General features: G+C 39.0%; 2 protein-coding genes across 4 annotated transcripts in view; one reads left to right on the forward strand and one right to left on the reverse strand.

Moving 5' to 3' along the window:
• Window positions 1-1,670: 1,670 nt before the first annotated feature.
• On the forward strand, window positions 1,671-8,915 carry LOC114474942 (ribonucleoside-diphosphate reductase large subunit). Its single transcript, XM_028465564.1, has 4 exons — window positions 1,671-1,841; window positions 3,927-5,908; window positions 8,295-8,483; window positions 8,562-8,915. Exons 1-4 carry the CDS (start codon window positions 1,823-1,825, stop codon window positions 8,748-8,750), a joined length of 2,379 nt encoding a protein of 792 aa, XP_028321365.1. The 5' UTR covers window positions 1,671-1,822; the 3' UTR covers window positions 8,751-8,915.
• Window positions 8,916-10,307: 1,392 nt separating this feature from the next.
• Window positions 10,308-20,758, reverse strand: part of sipa1l3 (signal-induced proliferation-associated 1 like 3) — a 77,079-nt gene continuing 66,628 nt past the window's right edge. Inside the window, exons 15-24 of one of the 3 annotated variants that reach the window (XM_028464259.1) lie at window positions 20,257-20,381; window positions 19,331-19,446; window positions 18,801-19,249; window positions 17,750-17,956; window positions 15,604-15,766; window positions 15,358-15,523; window positions 15,089-15,238; window positions 14,381-14,507; window positions 14,005-14,086; window positions 10,308-13,027 (exon numbers count right to left, since the gene is read on the reverse strand). In XM_028464259.1, coding sequence (XP_028320060.1) covers window positions 12,836-13,027; window positions 14,005-14,086; window positions 14,381-14,507; window positions 15,089-15,238; window positions 15,358-15,523; window positions 15,604-15,766; window positions 17,750-17,956; window positions 18,801-19,249; window positions 19,331-19,446; window positions 20,257-20,381 — 1,777 coding nt within the window. In that variant the 3' untranslated portion in view covers window positions 10,308-12,835. Of the gene's footprint in view, window positions 13,028-14,004; window positions 14,087-14,380; window positions 14,508-15,088; window positions 15,239-15,348; window positions 15,524-15,603; window positions 15,767-17,749; window positions 17,957-18,800; window positions 19,250-19,330; window positions 19,447-20,256; window positions 20,382-20,758 lie in introns of all 3 variants that reach the window. The other 2 variants (XM_028464260.1, XM_028464258.1) reach the window with 2 other exon arrangements.

Here is a 20,758-nt window from a genome sequence, read left to right on the forward strand (position 1 = left end):
GTAAAAACAGGAAGAACGACGAGTTTCCAGGATTTAACAAATAAATAAATAAATAAATATTTGCATTGATGACTGAACTGTAGACAAATATTTGTGTTTTTTCTGTCAGCTGATTTTGACTTAGGGGACATTTAATTTCCTATTGTTCTGGCAATTTTTATATTCATCATCATATCGTCAAATGTATGTTCATGTGTACAATTTGTCATGTTTTAATACATGATGACTCCATTACTCTTTGCACTTTTGAACAGCTGAATCATGTTAGATTAAACAGTACAGATCGTATTTTACTCAGTGCAACACAGAGTCTCTGCTGAAGGCCAAAAACTCAAACTCACATGCAGATATACACGAACGCACACACTATCAAGGATAGATAAGAGTGGCGCCCAATCTTCCTCATAATATACACGTCTTCATCATCCTCAAATGTTTCCACTGTTGGGCATCTGACTCCCTCCTTCTCCTCACCTCAGGGTGGAACTTTTTCTGTTATCTGTATAAAAGCTTAAGCTGTGAAACTGTTAGTTAGAGTGGGTCTTGCCTTTTTTCTCTGCCACGAGCCTTTTGCCTTTCATTCTTTCATGATGGAAGCTTCTTTTTTACTCCTTTTTTATTTAATTTTATAATAAATCTTTTTTATAAAATCATCAATGCCTCGCCTGGACTCCATCATTCAACCAGAGCAATAAATCATGTCTCCAAATGAGGTCAACCGCAAATTTGCCGTAACACTATCCATAAAAACCAATGGACCAAATCCAAACCAACATAGTCTTTAGAAAATAACTGCTTTATTATTCTGCCTCAACTAAAAATATTAGAAATAAGAAAGCTATTAGTGTATTGATGTCCTTTGTTTATTTTTAAACACACATTATTGTGTATTTTCATTAAAACTAAATTTGATTTAGAACTCTCAGTCAAATATGTAGTCAGTACAATTGGCACCTAGTTTTGGAGATTCTATGTTTATATAAAAAAAAAAATATATATATATATATATATATCATTTTTGAATAATAATAAATAAATTTAAAAAAGTTTGCCACGTGAATGTGCAGAAGCCATCTCTGTAACTAGAAAGCGTAATTTCTCCATTAAACGCTACCCCAAACCCTAGACCTAATCCTTCACATTATGGAGATAGATTTGAAAAACAAACAAACAAACTTCAATTAAAAAAACACATTTTCAATCAAAGAAAAAACTGTTCAAATACAAACAAATATTTCACACCCAAAAAATTGCATTTGAACACTTTGTTGTTGTTGTTGATTGAATTACAATAGTGTTTTTCATAGAAGCAACTTTTTTGTGCAAGGCTGGGCATTTCAAAATAATATCGCTTCAAAAAATACATTTAACCACAAAAAAAAAAAAAATTCAAAATACTATTTTTATTTGAAACAACATATTTTTTTGTTTAAATAATAAAGACAAGAATCTACCGCCATATATTTAATGCATTTTGTAAAAAAAAAAGTGTCACAAAGGCAAAAAACACACCAAAAAAAAAAAGGACATGACGTACTTTCTTTCTCTTTTTCCCGCCAGATCTATGGGCAGAAAATGACGTTTACATTTTTTTGGCTCTGATTGGTCCTTTCTCATTAAATCCCAACACTGATGGTTGGTTATTGGCCAATATGCCTGTCCGTCAATAATCCACGTAGTTACGTTTCCGGATATATTCACTGTTTCGCGGGATTTTGGGACATTCGCGGTCTTTCCTTCGGGTTGTTCTTTGTGACGGACCTGAGAGTGAACAATCCGCTGTTTTTATTCCTGAGGAAGGAGAGAAACAACAAACTACATCATGCATGTGGTTAAACGAGGTGAGTGTCGTTTTTAAGTGAACCTCAGCTTTATAAGAGCCTCACTGTGAATAATGAGGATATTAATCAGGTGTTAATCTGTCACTCACTCATCACAGACATTACACATCAACTCAAACACATTGAATTTAGTCATAGAGCTCGTTAGCTTCTGTCTGCTACTACGTAGTTAGACAGCCGTTTCTGCTACTTATCTGGTTTATATTTGGGATGATTTGAGTGATAAACTAAGTCGTGACGTTGTTGGTAAAAATATATATATATATTTAACTTTAACTTTGGTTTTGTCTGCTGTTAATGAGGTTTGTCTTTGTCGTGAAAGGCGCCAAACTGTGAATTAACGAGCTTCCCTGAACGCCTCATTTATGGCGACGTCTTAACATTCCGCTCCTTCAGATATTAATATAAATTTATAATCTACAGCTGTGATCGACGTGTCATTCAGAACAAACTTACCAGATAATGTGATTGGTTAGTTTTTAATTTATCTATTAATTAATGATTACATCGTGTGTTAGCTGCTGACTGATCCATTACTACAGCATTAATTAAAAAGTAAATAAACAGCTGATAAAACGGGTCAGATGTTTAATGTCTTATTATAAGTACCAGTAAGTTAATATTAATTTACAAAGGCTGCTGTTAAATGTTAAGGTGGCCAAACTACCTTTTATATTTATTACAGACATAGTTTAGCTGAAATAATGAAAGTAAAATATTTAATTCTGCCTTTTTTGCAAAGCAGCTGCTTTTTTTTTTTTGGATAAGATGTGATGTATTTTTCACTAAAAAGGCAGTGGTGTGTGTGTTTGATTATTGTTAGATTGCAGTTAACTATAGTTATTAAAACACTTTTTTTTTTTTTTTTTTTTTATAAACAACGAAAAAGTTTTTAGTTGTTAAAAGTGTTTTAATAATTGTTTAATACTTATTGCAAGTGCAATTTTGTTTATTTGACAGAGTAAATAAATCATTTTATTTATTGCTTTGGTTGTATGTGGGTCTATTTTATTGTTTGTGTATGTGATATTTATTAAAGTGCATTTTTTATGCTAACAGAGACTGAGTCCATTTTTATTTTAATTGTTTGTTTTATTTGTTTGAAATGCTTAAAAGTTCTTGAAATTACAATGGTAAAAAAAAATACTAATAAGAAATACAAGTTGATTGCATTTGAAAGGCTGTACTTGCATTTTTATGATATTACATTAGTGGTTAATTTGGTCTAAAAAAAAAAAAAATCGACAATATTGTTTATCGGCAATAATTTGTGGGACAATATATCGTTCAGCAAAATCTGTTATTGGCCCAGGCCTATCTACAAGCTTATGTCTCACAACAAGCCAAAAATGACCTTTTAAACACTTGTTTAAGTCTTGAGGAAAAAAGTTGAGGATTTGGACTCGAGCTGCACAAAGACTTGGGACTTGACTTTGACTTGCAAAACAAGGACTTGGTCCCACCTCTGCTAAAAACCAACTCTGACTGTTATCAGAACTATTAGATTAGCCTAATGTAGTTTTTTACATGCATTTGAATGGTACAATGTTGAAAAAGATCCTGTGCTTTTATTTTGAAGTGGATTTATTTGTCCATGTATTTCTTTATGTATGGGGAGTGTTGACAAATCCATTTTGTTCTTTGTGTTGCAGTTTTTAAATAATTGTCTGCATAGAAATTAAAAACTGAGACAGGTTTTTTTCTTTTTTAATATTTCATATTGTGGAATGTTGAGAAAGGCACTTTAAAATAAAATGTATTATAATAAAACTGTTTTGAAAGGATTTTTTTGGGGGGAAAACCTGCAAAATTCAACTAAGATTCTTTGATAGAATAAATGTATATTTTCTGCAAGCACTTTTTTTTTTTTTTTTTTTTTTAGTTTTTCAACTATTTGAAGAGGATCATTTTCCTTGATTTTGTTTGTCCAAAAAAAAATTGATCTGAGAACCACAGCTTTAAAATCACGTCACTTCATTTGTATATTTAACTAACAACCTCTGCACCTATTGACCAAATTTAAGGTGTTTTTTCTAATGTTTATTTACTGACTGGATGGATCTCCTGTTTCTTTTAATTTTTTAGATGGACGCCAAGAGCGCGTCATGTTTGACAAAATCACCTCTCGCATCCAGAAGCTTTGCTATGGACTGAACTCAGACTTTGTGGATCCCGCTCAGATCACCATGAAGGTGATCCAGGGTCTGTACAGCGGCGTCACCACAGTGGAGCTGGACACGTTAGCAGCAGAGATCACTGCCACCCTCACCACCAAACACCCCGACTACGCCCTCCTCGCCGCACGCATCGCCGTCTCCAACCTGCACAAAGAGACCAAGAAGGTGTTCAGTGACGTGATGGAGGACTTGTACTCCTACATCAACCCTCTGAATAGATGCCACTCGCCCATGATCTCTAAAGAGTTACTCGACATCGTTCGCCAGAACAAGGATCGCCTCAACTCGGCCATCATTTTCGACAGAGATTTCTCCTACAACTTTTTCGGCTTCAAGACCCTGGAGCGCTCGTACCTGCTGAAGATTAACGGGAAAGTGGCAGAGCGGCCGCAGCACATGCTCATGAGGGTCTCCGTGGGAATCCACTGGAAGGACATTGACGCCGCCATCGAGACGTACAACCTGCTGTCGGAGAAGTGGTTCACTCACGCCTCGCCGACGCTCTTCAACGCGGGGACCAACTGGCCTCAGCTGTCCAGCTGCTTCCTGCTCGCCATGAAGGACGACAGCATCGAGGGCATCTACGACACCCTCAAACAATGTGCGCTCATCTCAAAGTCGGCCGGAGGGATCGGCGTGGCCGTCAGCTGCATCAGGTCCACAGGAAGCTACATCGCTGGCACCAATGGGAACTCTAATGGGCTGGTGCCCATGCTGAGGGTTTACAACAACACGGCGCGTTACGTAGACCAGGGCGGCAACAAGAGGCCCGGCGCCTTTGCCATGTACCTGGAGCCATGGCACTTTGATGTGTTTGACTTCCTGGAGCTGAAGAAGAACACTGGGAAGGAGGAGCAGCGAGCCAGGGACCTGTTCTACGCACTGTGGATTCCTGATCTCTTCATGAGGAGAGTGGAGAGCAACCAGGACTGGTCTCTGATGTGTCCCAACGAGTGTCCCGGCATGGACGAGTGCTGGGGAGAGAAGTTCGAGGAGCTCTACACCAAATATGAAAAGGAAGGACGAGTGAAGCGAGTGGTGAAAGCCCAGCAGCTGTGGCATGCCATCATCGAATCCCAGACAGAGACCGGGACACCCTACATGTTGTACAAGGACGCCTGCAACAGGAAGAGCAACCAGCAGAACCTGGGAACCATTAAGTCCAGTAATCTGTGCACAGAGATTGTAGAGTACACCAGCCATGACGAGGTGGCAGTCTGCAACCTGGCCTCTATCGCCCTCAACATGTATGTCACCCCAGAGCACACGTTTGACTTTAAAAAACTTGCCTCCGTCACCAAAGTAATCGTCAAGAACCTGAACAAGATCATAGAGATCAACTACTACCCGGTGCCTGAAGCAGAGAAGTCCAACAAGCGCCACAGACCCATTGGTATCGGAGTCCAGGGCCTGGCAGACGCCTTCATCCTCATGCGGTTCCCGTTCGAAAGCCCCGAGGCTCAGCTGCTCAACACCCAGATCTTTGAGACCATCTACTATGCGGCCCTGGAGGCCAGCTGTGAGCTCGCCGCTGAGCTGGGTCCCTACGAGACGTACGAGGGCTCCCCCGTCAGCAAGGGCGTGCTGCAGTACGACATGTGGGACAAGGTTCCGACGGACCTGTGGGACTGGAAGTTACTGAAGGAGAAGATCGCCAAGCACGGAGTGAGGAACAGCCTCCTATTGGCCCCCATGCCCACCGCCTCCACCGCACAGATACTGGGCAACAATGAGTCCATTGAGGCCTACACCAGCAACATCTACACCAGGAGGGTCCTATCGGGAGAGTTTCAGATCGTCAACCCTCATCTCCTCAAAGACCTGACGGAGAGGGGACTGTGGAACGAGGAGATGAAGAACCAGCTCATCGCACACAATGGATCCATTCAGGTACTAGTTAACTGCTTTCACACAATTCATTTAAACCACTAATGAGTGATTATTTGACACAGAAGCAACACTTTTTTAAGATCATCTCAGTGCTGTGGATAGAGCTGGGCGATATGGACCAAAACTCATTTCCCAATATTTTTTTCACTAAATGGTGATACACGATATATCTCTTGATAATTTCATTTCAAATGAAGTCATACCAGAGACAATTCTGGGTTAAATTTGCTGATGAAAAATGCCACACAGACACATTCATTAACAAACTATTGCACAATGTGCCACTTTTGTTTTTTCTCTCCTATAACGGACAGCACGTGTGAGTGAGTTCTGTAGTGTGGCTTGTTTAGGAAAAGTTCTGGGTTAGCACGCACTCAGAAATCCATTTAACTGTGCTTTCCATTGCTCTGAATGCGGCGACTCCTAACAGAAGTATTTAATACAAAATAAGCTATACAAAAATATATCACCAAAAACTCAAAATATCTTGAATGTCAACATACAGGTGCTGGTCATAAAATTAGAATATCATGAAAAACTTGATTTATTTCAGTAATTCCTTTCAAAAAAATGAAACTTGTATACATTAATTTCACACAGACTGACATATTTCACGTGTGTTTCTTTTAATGTTGATGATTATAACTGACAACTAATGAAAACTCCACATTCAGTATCTCAGAAAATTAGAATATTGAAGACACCTACTGCACCTGCAAAGGCCTTTAAATGGTCTCTGTCTAGTTGTGTAGGCTACACAATCATGGGGAAGACTGCTGACCTGACAGTTGTCTGAAAGACGACCATTGACACCTTGTACAAGGAAGGCAAGACACAAAAGGTCATCACTAAAGAGGCTGACTGTTCACAGAGCTCTGTGTCCAAGCACATTAATAGAGAGGTGAAGGAAGGAAAAGATGTGGTAGCAATAGGGATAACTGTGTCCTGGAGAGTTTTAGAGCATTCCATGCTTCCAGCTGCTGACCAACTTTATGTAGATGCAGATTTCATTTTCCAACAGGACTTGGCACGTGCACACAGTGTCAAAGCTACCAGTACCTGGTTTAAGGACCATGGTATCCCTGTTCAAGATTGGCCAGCAAACTGGCCTGACCTTCACCCCATAGAAAATCTATGGGCTATTGTGAAGATGAAGATGTGAGATGCCAGACCCAACAATGCAGAAGAGCTGAAGGCCACTATCAGAGCAACCTGGTCTCTCATAACACCTGAGCAGTGTCACAGACTGATCCACTCTATGCCGCATTGCTGCAGTAATTCAGGGAAAAGGAGCCCAAACTAAGTATTGAGTGCTGTTCATGCTCATACTTTTCAGTTGGTCAACATTTCTAACAATGTTTTTATTTTAGTATCGGTCTTAAGTAATGACCAAATTTTCTGAGATACTGAATTTGGGATTTTCATTAGTTGTCAGTTATAATCATCAAAATTGAAAGAAATAAACATTTGGAAAATATCAGTCTGTGTGTAATGAATGAATATAATATACAAGTTTCACTTTTTGAATGGAATTACTGAAATAAATCAACTTTTTCATGATATTCTAATTTTATGACCAGCACCTGTACTGTCCAGCCCTAGTTGTGGACAGTATTTTCATATCCTAGGAAAACTCAAGAGCAGTGTTTCTTAATCTATTGCTGCGTTCACACCGGATGCTTCTCGGGCGTCAAAATCGTGCTTAACGGCCCAAGTTGGACGCTTGTGCTCATTGAATCAGAAACCGAGGACAGAAAGAAGTTGGAAAGAGCGCGTTTTTGGGGAGGAGCTTCTTTATCGCTGGTGAAAAGTTTAAATAACTTTCCCAAGACACCGACCTCCGCACTAATCCTCCTCCGAGCAAGTCCTTTCTATTCCTGTCTCGATAGTAATAGTCCGCTGGGTTATACAGCTCGGAGCTGCCACGAAATGCATCACTACGTCACTGTTGGAGAAAGCTCCTGATTGGTCGACGTGCTGCGATTCAAGCCAAAAGTTTAACAATCCCAACTCTAGCGTTGGAGACACTGGACGCGCGTCAAAGTTTGAAATCTCCAAACGCGCCACACAGGAGGCGTTGTGAGATCCCTCGACGGTCCTAGAAACGCGTCCACCGTATATTGTGTATGTAAACCTGATGCGTTTGGTGTGAACGTGTCATTAGTCTGAATTGTGCATTCACCAAACCCTTTGTAATGGGAAAAATAATAAATGATATACGATTCTGCTAAACAGACTCTAAAGCCTGGACCTATTTAATTTGCTTAGTTCAAAACCTTTTTATTTCATAATTATGTTCAGAATGTAATGTAAAAAGTTCATGTACATTTATTTTAGTTGGCACATTGTTACTCTTTGCCTCCTAAAGAGTTTGTTCTCTCTACAGGAGATTTCTGGGATCCCCAATGATCTGAAGCAGTTGTATAAAACCGTGTGGGAAATCTCCCAGAAAACCATTTTAAAGATGGCCGCTGATCGCGGCGCCTTCATCGACCAAAGCCAGTCTCTGAACATTCACATCGCAGAACCCAACTACGGAAAACTGACCAGCATGCATTTCTACGGCTGGAAGCAGGTGAGGAAACGCTGAAGAACACAGAATGACATGAAGGTGAAACCATGAGGTAACCTCCCTTTCTTTTTCTTTTTCTAGGGTCTGAAGACAGGAATGTACTACCTGAGGACCAAACCTGCTGCTAACCCCATCCAGTTCACCCTGAACAAGGAGAAGCTGAAGGAAGCACCCGTTACAGCCTCAGAGCAGGAGGTGAAGGAGAGAAACACAGCCGCCATGGTTTGTTCTCTGGAGAATAAAGACGACTGCGTCATGTGTGGATCTTAGATGAGATCAGCGTTGGTTTGAATGTTGAACTGTTTTTATAATGACGTTGGACAATAAAATCACATTTTAAATGCAAGTATTTAGTTTGAGGTTATGATTGTATACTCTTATAAAAACTAGATTTTGTGAATTAATCTGGCGTAAAGCTTAAAATGTCAAGACATTTGATATCAGAGGATTTTCTTCAAAGTCCAGCTCAGTGAACTTTGAAGATCAAACAATGTGCTTCATTCCTTAACAAAGCATTTAACAATGTCAATTTTCTTTATTCAAAGTAACTAAAAACTGACATTAAAGCTAATTATTCTATTCTATCTTCAATCTACCTTAACTCCCTTAATCACATTTTAGTTTTTTCAAATGCATTAGTATTACAACTGCAGCATTTACCAATGGAAAAGGATTTAATCCTATTGCGTTTACTTTTTTTTTAGCCTCACAGTATCAACCTTTCTTACAAATTTAATTGTAGATCACAGTGCATCAAAAGAAATTAACTTCACTGACAAGTTATAAATGATTTGGATATTAATGCACACAGGTAATTTAATAAAATAACTAAAAAGATGACAAGAGTCAGAGAGAAAAACAAAGCAGAGACCGGAACAATTTTTAAAGCACTACATAAAAGCCAGACTGAACAAATAGGTTTTAATCTTGCTTGGAAGCGTAAACATATCGCGCCCGCACTTGAAAACCCTCGGCCTGACTTTTGAAATGTCCTCAAAATAGTAACTGTTACGAAAAATGATTGACATTGATTTATTGTGACCAAGCTAAGCACTTCAGTGAATTTATAGTTGGAAATGGTTCATCTATTACATTTATCCCGGTAGGAGAATAAAACACTATTAAATATGATTACTCACCTGTTTATGCATTGAACTTCATTACGTAGTAGATTCTGTGACAAACTGATCTAAAGCCCTGAGGAATGTCCCCTTACAGTGAGGTGTCAATGGTCCGCCTCCTTTCCTTCTTTAAAATCAGTCCACGATTTTTTTTTTCACCAAAAATTGTCCAACTGGAAAAATGTCTTCATTACCTAGAATCCCCATATTAGTACCAATGAATTGTTGCTTTAAGAATTCAGATTTACACCTACATAAAATATCACAAAACAGAGACTTTAAAAAAAATTCAAATTTTTTGCCAAAAATGATCAGCTTGGAAAAATTTTAGCACTAATCTAAAGCCCTGAGTGAAAAGTGAAGGAGTCTTTAAACTTTGTGACGGTACAACTGCTGCAAGCAAAAATATAAGTTAACTAAAGACCAGTATCACATGACTGGTTTTCCAATAAAATCCATTATTGATCATAATGTTCACTATATTTAATCACAAGCCACAGAAACACACAACCAAGCAAATGCTTTGATAGTTATTTTAATATATCTTTTTTTTTTAATAAAATAATGAAAACATAATTTACACTTTTCCAATGTACAGTTATTACAACCCAAAGAAAACCAAAAAAGTTTTGCCTTTGCTTCACGTACCTCAGTCTCACGCTGCGAGCATTGACACCACGTTAGTGTGAAGCTAAACAAAACGCACATACGAAGCAGTATTTGTACAGGAAGTCAAGCATTGTTCACAAAATAAAACACAGTACTCTCACATCATGATGACTGACACAGTGAACAGCATGATGAAAATAAATAATAAAAATACATCTAAAAAAAAAAAAAAAAATACAGTTAATGATATATCAATTTGTTCAACAGGGGGCGCTGTTTCTGCTATAAATAGCTTAAAATTATACAAAAAAACGCAGGCAAAAACCTTTATAAAATGTGTAGAAAACTGAGAATTAAGACTAGAATTATCAGGAAAACCCAGAACTAAGCAGAGGAATTCAAGAAAACAGTAAAATAAACCCAATATAGACACAAACAATTAGATTAGAGGTCAAATCTGTACGTGATACAGAATAAAATCAGAGTCAGAATACAACAATCCTATGTTGTCAAAGCGTTGAAGAAATTCTTTGTCACAGCAAACAAACCAGTATGATCGTATGAGTTGTAGGATCATCTGTAAGGTATAAAACACAGGGTTAAGATCCTAACAGTGAACTACCCTGCTTTATGTGGAGTTATTAACAGCATGTTGAAGAACCTGAGTGTGAGAACAGATCCTGGTCTCTACCAGCACACAGACCATCCTTTATCCACCATGGAACACATCCACCCTCTGTTCTTTCAGTACCAGCATCCAGAAAAACAGACCCCTGCTTTCCATATGAAAAATATATATCGTAGACAATAGTGTTGTTAAGCACGTTGGCTGTAGAAATCGAGTCTTTAGGTTGGATGGCAGCACAGTGAGAGTTACAGAGTGTTTAAAGGAGCTTCAGTGTTGCTGAGAGAGTCGTGAGCAGTAAATGTGACAAATATGACAATAGTTTAACATTTTGAAAGGATTTACACTTATTTTCTTTGTGGAAGAACCTATAACGTGGCAATCACAAGCACTTTGTTTAATAAATAGTGTTTTAAAAAATATATATGAAACTTTACCCCAACATTTTCATCTGGAATGTGAACCTATTGTAAAGGTTACAAGTTATTTCTGTACGCTAGCAGCTATAATGCTTAGGGTTAAATTAGCGGTTCCCAACCTCTTTTTTGGATCGTGACTCCATTTTTATATCCCAAATTTCAAGAAACTTTTTTCAAGAATTAGTTCTTGATCATGTTTGATATACCGTGTTTGTTTTTTTTCCTTCTTTGTTTTTCTCTTTATATTGCATTTTATTTGAACTAGATTTATATTTGAGAAAGAATACAGTCGTTTAAGATTGTGTGTTGTGTTTTAATCTGAAAAGGAATGATTTATATATATATATTATATACATTTATTCAGTCATTATTTTAACACATTCAAGGCAACCCTGTTTAAATTTCAGGCACGACCCCAAGGTTGAAAAACACTGCGTTAGATAGTTAAATGCCAAATCGTAATTTAAAATACAGCATCAAAAAATAAAATTAAAGAAATTAACCAGCAGCAATTGCTGACAACTGAATTGGTCAGCATAAAATAATTGAATTAATATGTACAGTAATGTAGTTTTTGGTCACTTATTTGAAAGGAATTATAATTAAGATCTTTGCATTTAAAGTAAAGGAATATTACCCACATTTACCGTAATTGTTTCACATTTGATCAATTTGAGACAGGAATGTGATTCTGAGGCATTCCTATTAAAAAAAAAAAAAACAGATTCAATCACTTGCAGAACTATAACTGCTGTGTGTTAATAGAAAAAACCACGACCAGCAAATAAGTGTATCCTTCAATTTGCCACAACCATTGCATTACAAATGGATTTTAAAAAGTGAGATTTTAACATTGGCTCAGGGTTAAAACATGGAAGTCTGAGATGACAGGGCACTGCTGAGCATAAAAACTAGAAAGAGTAAAAAGACACGATGCTATCATTGGTCAGTGAGCGTGGTGACATCAACCACTTCCCATGGCTTATTTTCACATCCTTGGGCCAAAGGTCATCCATGTAAACAAAGGACAGAAGTGCGGCCCAAGAGCTTCAGTTCTACAGTAAACGGGTTTGTTCATCACTCAGTAATCATTTATTACTCAGATCACACACAAACACACACTAGCAATAATTAAAAAAATCATTTTTTCCTCAGCACAAACTGCAAAGCTTCAGACGTTGTACCTGCATTCACTCACTCACCTCATACACTCACACTGCTTCAACTATGTTGACGATATCCGAACAAGGCCAATCAAAGGATTTTGTGAGAATTGTACCACATCCTCTACTTGTAGTGAATTCTGGGAAATCTGTAGTGATTCTTTTTGGCTGGTTTGCTGCAGGAACAGTATTAGGCCTCTCCAGGTGATGAAGTGTTTACTAAAACAGTCGTGAGCTCCTCTCCTGTTTGCTCCTCCGGCATAGGTAACATATTCATCATTAGGTCACGTACCAAGGTCGTCTTCTAGAAAACGAGCACCTGCTGGATCGTGGGCCATCGCTTTCTTCTAATCCAGTTGATTCTGACGGACAGAACAGCAGGGCCTTAGTGAGAGAGAAGTAGCCTGTGTAGATCCAGTCACTCCCTCTGTGGGTCAGCGTGATGCACTGGGTGAGCGTCGTGGTCGGAGCTGCTCCTGGTGGCATTGGGGAAAATCATGTTGAACTTGCGCAGCTGCTCGCTGGCAGTGAGCCTTTCCTCCTGCAGCCGCTGATTGTTCTCCCTCAGGTTGGCCATCTCTGCCATTAGAACCACTTTGTCCTTCTTCTCCTGGTGTTAGATGGACAAAAAACAGGAAATAAAGGGCAACAATATTAATTAGACATGAGCATTAAACTAAAAACTAAGGTTTCATTTATTCAGACAACTGTTCCCTAGGAAATCCACTGTGATCTCCTGACACGTTTCGCCAGTCTCCGTCATTGGCGTCTGCTGATCACTTTGATGTTTTCTTTCTTTGATGTTTCTTTGGAAACAAAGCAAAATCCTCAGAGGTGAAAGCAATAGATTACATGTACTCACATTACTGTAATTGAGTTTCTTTTATGCGTACTTGTACATTTTACTTGTACTTTAGTATGTTTTAAAATAAGTAAAGTCATTTGTTACACCACACACTTTACAACACCCAGCCGTTACTGAGTAAATTATTATTTATTTTGTTTTAAAATGATTAACGGACATTGTGAAACTACAAAAAATGAAATGACCAGAATAAACGTAATGCACGACGCCAAAACAGCATTAATTAAATTAAGTTCCGATTGTGCAAGACTTGGTTTCTTCCTTTTTAAGTTTACACATGAGATGTTTACTGTATGTAATGAAACCGTGGCAAGATTTATTACCAAAAATAAACCTGGGAGGGTGAAAGTAACCATTAACTTTTACTTTGGTTAGTATTTAATTGAGCTACTTTTTACTTCTGCTTGTGTATTTTATGTATGACTTACTGGTACTTGTACTTCAGTACAATTTCAATCAAGTACCAGTACTTCTACTTGAGTAGCGTATATCACTACTCCTTACACCTCTGGCTTTGACATCAAAATGTTTGCTGATCGATTTGATGTTTCCTTGGATATCAGCAGACACCTCTGACGAAGTCTGTCAGTTGTCAGAATAAATGAAACCTTAACATATTATTAGAATAACTGAGTTTTTCCCTAAAAGTAGTTTATCTAAAAACATTCCCATGAATCTTTAATCTTTCCTGATTGAAAGTGTTCTTTAAATCGTTCTCTTACCCTCTCCAGATCATTGTTGAGCTGCTTCAGCATCGTTTCAAGGTGGTAGAGTCGAGTGGAGAGTTCGTTGGGCGCCTCATCACTGAACACACACAGCAGGCTTTCATTTACATTGAGCCAACAGGATTGATTTCAAGCAGGCTCTGTCTGGGTTTACATGTTCTCCATTTTGTTTCCTCTAGTGTAATGTGGGACGTACTATGGTTGGCTCTCAGAGTTTAGAAACCTGTTTAAAGTATTTAAAAGTGCAGTGCATAATTTCCACTTTCCAGAATAAGTGAGTATTTTCAGTGAGTGACCACTAGATGTCAGTCTACAGACAGACATGACAAGCATGCACATCAGCCTTTTTTCTTCCCTCAGGGCTTTGACTGACCTGGTGAAGGTGGGGGTGGTCCGAGGTGTCTGAGGGGTCTGAAACTGGACTGGGCTGCTGGTGGGTCTCACGTCTGCTGCTCCAACTTGAGGCTCAGTCAGCGAGAAGAGCGAAACAGCTCTTTGTGCTGCAACAAACACAACATTCTTCTTTAACATGACTCCATCAGAGCAGCAGTCAGGGTGAACCACATGGTCGGACAATAAAGCCATGGGTAAGGCTTTAAGGCAGCAGGTGGGATAAAAGGAGTAGAAAGTTCTGATTCATCACACTCGAGGGCAGAGGGTCAGTTGAAAAGAGAGACAATGTCTGTGTTGTATCTGAGTAATAACAATGTTATTGACCTTTTGTAAATTATGAATCAACTGCATTAAAAGACAATTGAATAGAAACAAAGTAAACATACTGTACTGTTTAAATTTGATAACAAAGGCTTTATTAAAGAAATAGTTATTTTGCTTCAAAAATATTACTTTAAATGTGCTTTGATCAAAAAAAAAAAACTTTGAGAATATCTGTGTCAGACCATCATCAAACATGCATCAGCCAACGTTTTTTTTTAATTCTGGTAGCTGACGTAGTCTCAACTTTCTGCTCTGACCCTTGTTTGGTTTTTTCCTAAAATGTTTTCCAACAACAAAGAAAGTTGTGCGTTATTTGATCATTTTTTTAAAGAAATGATACATTCTGACATATTTCCATGCTCACCTTCGTAGGCTTTAGCAGCACTGACCAGGCCCGACCATTCCAATCCACAGGCTGTGTCGGGGAGGGGCATCAGTCCAGGGTCCAGCCTCCTCAGGGGGGGAACTTTGTCTCTAACTTCATTCAGCGACAGCTCTGAAGAAGACAGAGGCACTGAAAAGATGTGAAACAACGTTTAGTTATGCAACAATCCAAACAAATCATTGACACTGGGATAATGATGCCTTGATGCCTTAAACCCTTAAAAAGGTCCATAGTCTCACCCTTCTTACTCTGCATGTGGTTCGATGAGCTGCTGTGTTTGCGTGTGGGCAGGGTGCAGGTGAACAGCAAGTCGGTGGGAGTGGTCTGAGCCTCGGAGCAGGCGAAGCTGGCGTCTCTTCTTCCGCTGCACAGCGATTCATCGGAGAAGGTTCGCTGCAACGTACGTCTGGGAGACTGGGAGTGAAGCAACAGAGCGTCAGTAAAGAGCATCATCATCAGCAACCAGGAAGTAAGATTGGGTTTGTGCTCCTCACTGGATCTCTCTGTGGACTTTCTCCAGGATTATCCATAATGATCAGCTTCTTCAGGTCGTCTTCAATCGTGCTCTTGTACGTCCGTCGTGGGGAGCGCAGGTCCCTTAGCGATGCTCGGAGGCGAGGCTGACCAAACACATTCTTTGGATTTGTGTCCACCTGTCTGGAGACACAAAACATTAGATTTACACATTAAAAATGTGACTAAAATGTGACAAAAACTTATTTTCAAGTATTTAAATAACATGTTAGGTTTGTTGTGAAATGTGTAGAATTATATTATTATTGTAATATACTATTGTGTTTTCATATATTTTGGCTTTAAACAAGGACACTAGGGAGTTGAACCCCATTCCACTAATGTGAAAGTACCACTACCGGTACCTTTTGCTATTTTAGCCATTGTAAAAAAGCAAAAACAATAATGCAACAGCATGGTATTTTAAAGTGTTTTGGGGGCTAAATCTGGTTAGATTTCTGTTTTGAGGATAATTAATGGGTATGTAAAGTTGAATATTGTAATAAGTATGAATTTGTTATCCATCAAGGTTATACTGTTGCATTGGTGCTAAACACAAACCCTTAGTATGTTTAAACAAACATGTTCACTTTTGAATAATTTGTTTTAAGACAGAAATTGGTAAGGTAGATAAAGAATGACGGCTGGTGTAGCACAGTGATGATTTTATTACAATAATGGTGAGGGTCATTTAAATCATAAATGGTAAATTATTAAATATATGTAATATTCAGGCCTGTAACAAAATGGGAATAATTCAATCATCATGCATGTCACATCATGCAAGAACATACATGTTGGTGCACGTGTACTTACCCACATAGACACACACACACACACACACACATAGACATATATTCACAGGCGCATACACCCACAGCTTTATGTTGAGTAGCACCTAATTCTAGTGATGTGTCAGTCGTGAACGAGCTGGCTCTTTGACGTGAACGATGAGAGCCGGCTCCTGATTGGGAGCTGCTTTGTTTCTCTCTCTCTCTGTTTTTTCCTCTTCAAGCCGCATTTCATTGATCAATATGTGTGTGTTTTGTCTCTGTCTGCGGTGAGCAGACGGGGGAGGGGCTAAGGTGTCACATTAGTTTCAAAAAGCCACACCTGTGAAAACAACAACCCCGCGCATAAAACCCGTCTATGAGGTGAATTCTCGTGCGCGTTTACGTGGGCCGTGGGCGTGGGCTCTCCAGCGATTGGTTCTGGTGCGCACGTGTCTATGGTGTGCTGTGATTAGGTCTGGTGCGCACGTGACTGCTCCGGTGGACAATGAACAATGGTATTTATGAAATAATTTATTCACGGAATCATTGCAGTCCAAACAAATCCGACGTCGCACACCCTTGAACCAAGCAGCAGCCATGTTGAAAATCTCATGGCAGTGTGATCCTGATCCACAAAGATATTTGAGGAACACACAGACAAACAGAGATTCCTTGCTTTTATAGATTTATATTCGAGAAAGTGAAAGTTTGGAACTGTTGTGTTTTAATTTTAAAAACAATTCAAAAATAAAACATATTTTAATCATTAATTAACTGTTTTAATCAATGGCTAGACATTTCAGGCGACCCCAAAGTTGAAAAACATTGGATTAGGTATAAGTAAGTTAATGCTTCTTCCTTCTCCCTTTTCGAACATGTGAAGCTTTAGTAAGCTAAACATTATTAGAAGGAGACATATAAAAAATAGGGCAGCGTTTCACTGTAGTGAGGGAGAGGATAACAAGGGAGAGGGAGTTAGGGTGGGACATTAAAAATGTATTGCTCTATGCTATTTACGTTGTGCTAAAAGTGTAATGTGATGTTACTTTTGTACATATTGTGCTATGGGATGTAAAGTACTGTCAGTCTACTGGTATACGTAGAGTGGCTAGAAAGGGTGATACATCACACTGCTTAAAAATAACGAGTGCGACTGTGAACAGAGGGAAGTGATGGATGATTACAGCTGCTATAGAATAATTAGTTGGGATCAATGTGTCTAAAGTTGGGCGCCAATGAGGTGCAAGCTACCATCAATAACGTTTTCTGTACCACTTAAACAATGAAAGAAACTTGTCTGATCACAAACCATCAAAGAAAAGGCTGATTTAATCAACAAACAAAGGAAACTTACTTCTTGCTGCTGTTGGTGCTCAACGCCGTGTTTGAGTTTGAAGGCGATGCACCTTTGTCCTCAGTCTGCCAGGCGGCTTGCCGGCTCTTTCCGTGGAGCGCTTTGGGAGCAGAAGTGGATAAAGGGGTGGAGTTTGAGGTGGGTGTGTTTCGTACAGGTCTGCTTTTTTCTGTGGAAGGAGTTTTGTAGCCTTGGGGGGTGTAGGCCCTTTGAACACAAACATGAAACACGTTATGAAAGCAGAAAAACAGGTCATTATTGTTCCATTTAAGTGGGGAGATATGTTTTCTATGTTGTATAAAATGTTGTAAAGCTGGCTAGGATGTGACACTTTAGACTTGTTTTAGTTTTAGTTTTTCAGTGTAATTATACAACACGCTTGAATCTCAAATGGGCTAAAACAGAAAAATCTAGATTTTGTGGCAAAAAAAAAGAAGCAATTTAAACATCATTATCCAAAGTGTAAAGCACAAAGTCATAGATCTTAATACCTCCAGGATCTTGACCAGTTCAAAATTCCTGAAAATGGCAATGAATTTCCATTTCCATTGAAGAGTTTTTGTAAAAATCCAGAGTTCTTGCAAACAATTTGCAATTTAACAATTGTAAAATGATGAGCAGAGAAAAACTGCAAATCCCAAGAATTCTATTACATTTGTAAATTTAGAGGGATGAAGATATTTAACATGGAACTAAATGGGGATTTATTTATTCATGTTTTCGCTTTAATTTATACTATTAACAAAACCATCGTTCAGGCCAAATTGGAGGCTCTGGTTGGCCAGATTTGACCAGCTTGCCATTCATTTCACCAACTGTTTTAGAGATCAAACCAATGGATTTTGCTGGACTATAAAAAGAAAGTATTTAAAGGCATAAAACAATATATATATATATATATATATATATATATATATATATATATATATATATATATATATATATATATTTTTTTTTAAGATTCAAAGAAAAGGTTGATTGGTGCTAAAAAGCAATAGGAATGACTTCAAACAAAAAATAAATGCAATATAAAAAAGTAAAGCCCTCATACCGGGGTTTGAAAGCATCCATCTTATCAGCGCTGGAGCCGGGAGGCGGGAATGTCTTGGTCATGTAGCTTTTGTTCTGATTGGCTGCAGGTGGAATGACGGGCGAGGACTCCCGCCTCCTGGTTTCTCCTCCTCCACTGCTCCGTCCCACCGACAGCTCCTGAAAGCCGCTGTAGGTGGCGGAGGAGTGCAGGGGCTTGTGGACTTTGCTGTTGGGAACATTGATGAGGCGAGTGCTGTTGTAGTGGGTGGAGGCGTCGATTCCGCTGTCGTTGGAGCCCCCCTTGTTCAGATGCTCGGGGTCGGGGTCGACCGGGTCGCCGTAGCAACCCCCGCCTCCACCTCGCTCTCCTGATGCACCGCCTTCAAACCAGCGCTCGTCGCTGTGGCTGCTGGAGGCGTTACTGGACAGGGTGTTGCTGCTGGAGTGGCTGGAGTACTGAGCGTCCCCCTGCAGAGGAGATGTGTCCCAGCTCAGGATTCCCAATGACATGTAGATTTAAAACAAATACAGGACCATGGTGAGTCTTACCTTTGAATGTCTGTTTGGAGAATCCTTTCCAGGGATGTCCTGTCTGGGCAGCCTCCTCTGCCCCCCTCCTCCAGATGGTCCACGAGGTGCTGACGTGGGGACATGCCAGAGGGGCTCTGGACACAAAACACACACAGACACTCAAGGGATTAATAAAAAACTGCAGTCGCAGCCCAAGGGTGGCGAAGAGGATTAAATACTTATAGCACATTTAAACGTGGACCTCCCCCCACACACACAATCATTCCTAATAACTGATCTACTGATGCACCCACATCCACACTGATGGAAAACAGTCCAAATGTAGCAAAGATTCTTCTCTCTTAACTGTAAGATTAATATCGGCATCTCTTTGTGACAACAATGAACAGAAATCTACATTTATTAGAAAATTTGATCAGATTATTTAAAGAAAGAAAGACTAAAAATAGATAAGACTCTTTATATATATAATATCATTTTCTTTTTTGCAAGTGTGTGTATAAATCCAACCCAAATCTACAAGCTACTCAGAAAAACTGTTTCAATGTGGCAAAGCGAGAGTAATCTTTGTATTAGAAATATAAAACTTAGACATGTTACAGCGAAATGGGCAACTTTTATTACAGGGGGGGCCACAAAAATGTAATTATCTGATTTAGGGGGCCAAAATATGGGAATTCATGTCAGAATTTAAAATCTAACGTAGAATCTAAAATCTAAAGTCAGTATTTAGAATTTTTTAATCCGTTTGTGTTATTTTGTTGTTTTTGACATCATTTAGTATATTCTTCTTTCTGTTTTTGTGTTTTTTTTGTGGTCATTTTGTGTGTTTTTGGAGTCAATTGTGTAAATGATTTTTTTGTCAATTATGTATTTTTCTGTTATTTTCTTAGTTGACTTCATGTTTATGTTTCAGGCATGTTAAGTGTTGCTTCATGTTCTACCTGTCTTGCTGCGCTCCATGGTGCTTTCCAGGCTCGTAAAGCCTGAGGAGGAATCTCCAATTGAGGCGATGTCCACGCTGAGGTGAGGCTCATAGGGGTGCAGGGGGCGCATTCCTGGTCCATATCTAACAAGATTACAGAAGAAAATGTGATCAATAAACAAATCCAAACAGGATTTTTAAAGAAATGGACTAGTTTAAACTGGAGGTGAAGAAAAAATGAGGCTAAAACAATCCCTAAAGTCCAGTTTGAAGTTTCTTAGAAAGTCCAGTTTGAATTTGTCCTAAAGAACATTTTTAGATACGCTTCATGCTGGTGATATAAAACATGTTTCTCTGGTTGCTTGAGATGTTATCGACCCTCTAACTGCAAGGATGAGCCACCCACACAACAGATTCTTCTTCTGGGACAAAGACTGCTCACAGAACACAGAGCTGCAGCTGCAGTATTCTGCCTCTGATACTCTGAGGATTTTCCTCCTACAGATACGTTTGATCTCAGA

The sequence above is a fragment of the Gouania willdenowi genome, chromosome 13 (genome assembly GCF_900634775.1).
Source record: "Gouania willdenowi chromosome 13, fGouWil2.1, whole genome shotgun sequence".
Taxonomy (NCBI): Eukaryota; Metazoa; Chordata; class Actinopteri; order Blenniiformes; family Gobiesocidae; genus Gouania; species Gouania willdenowi.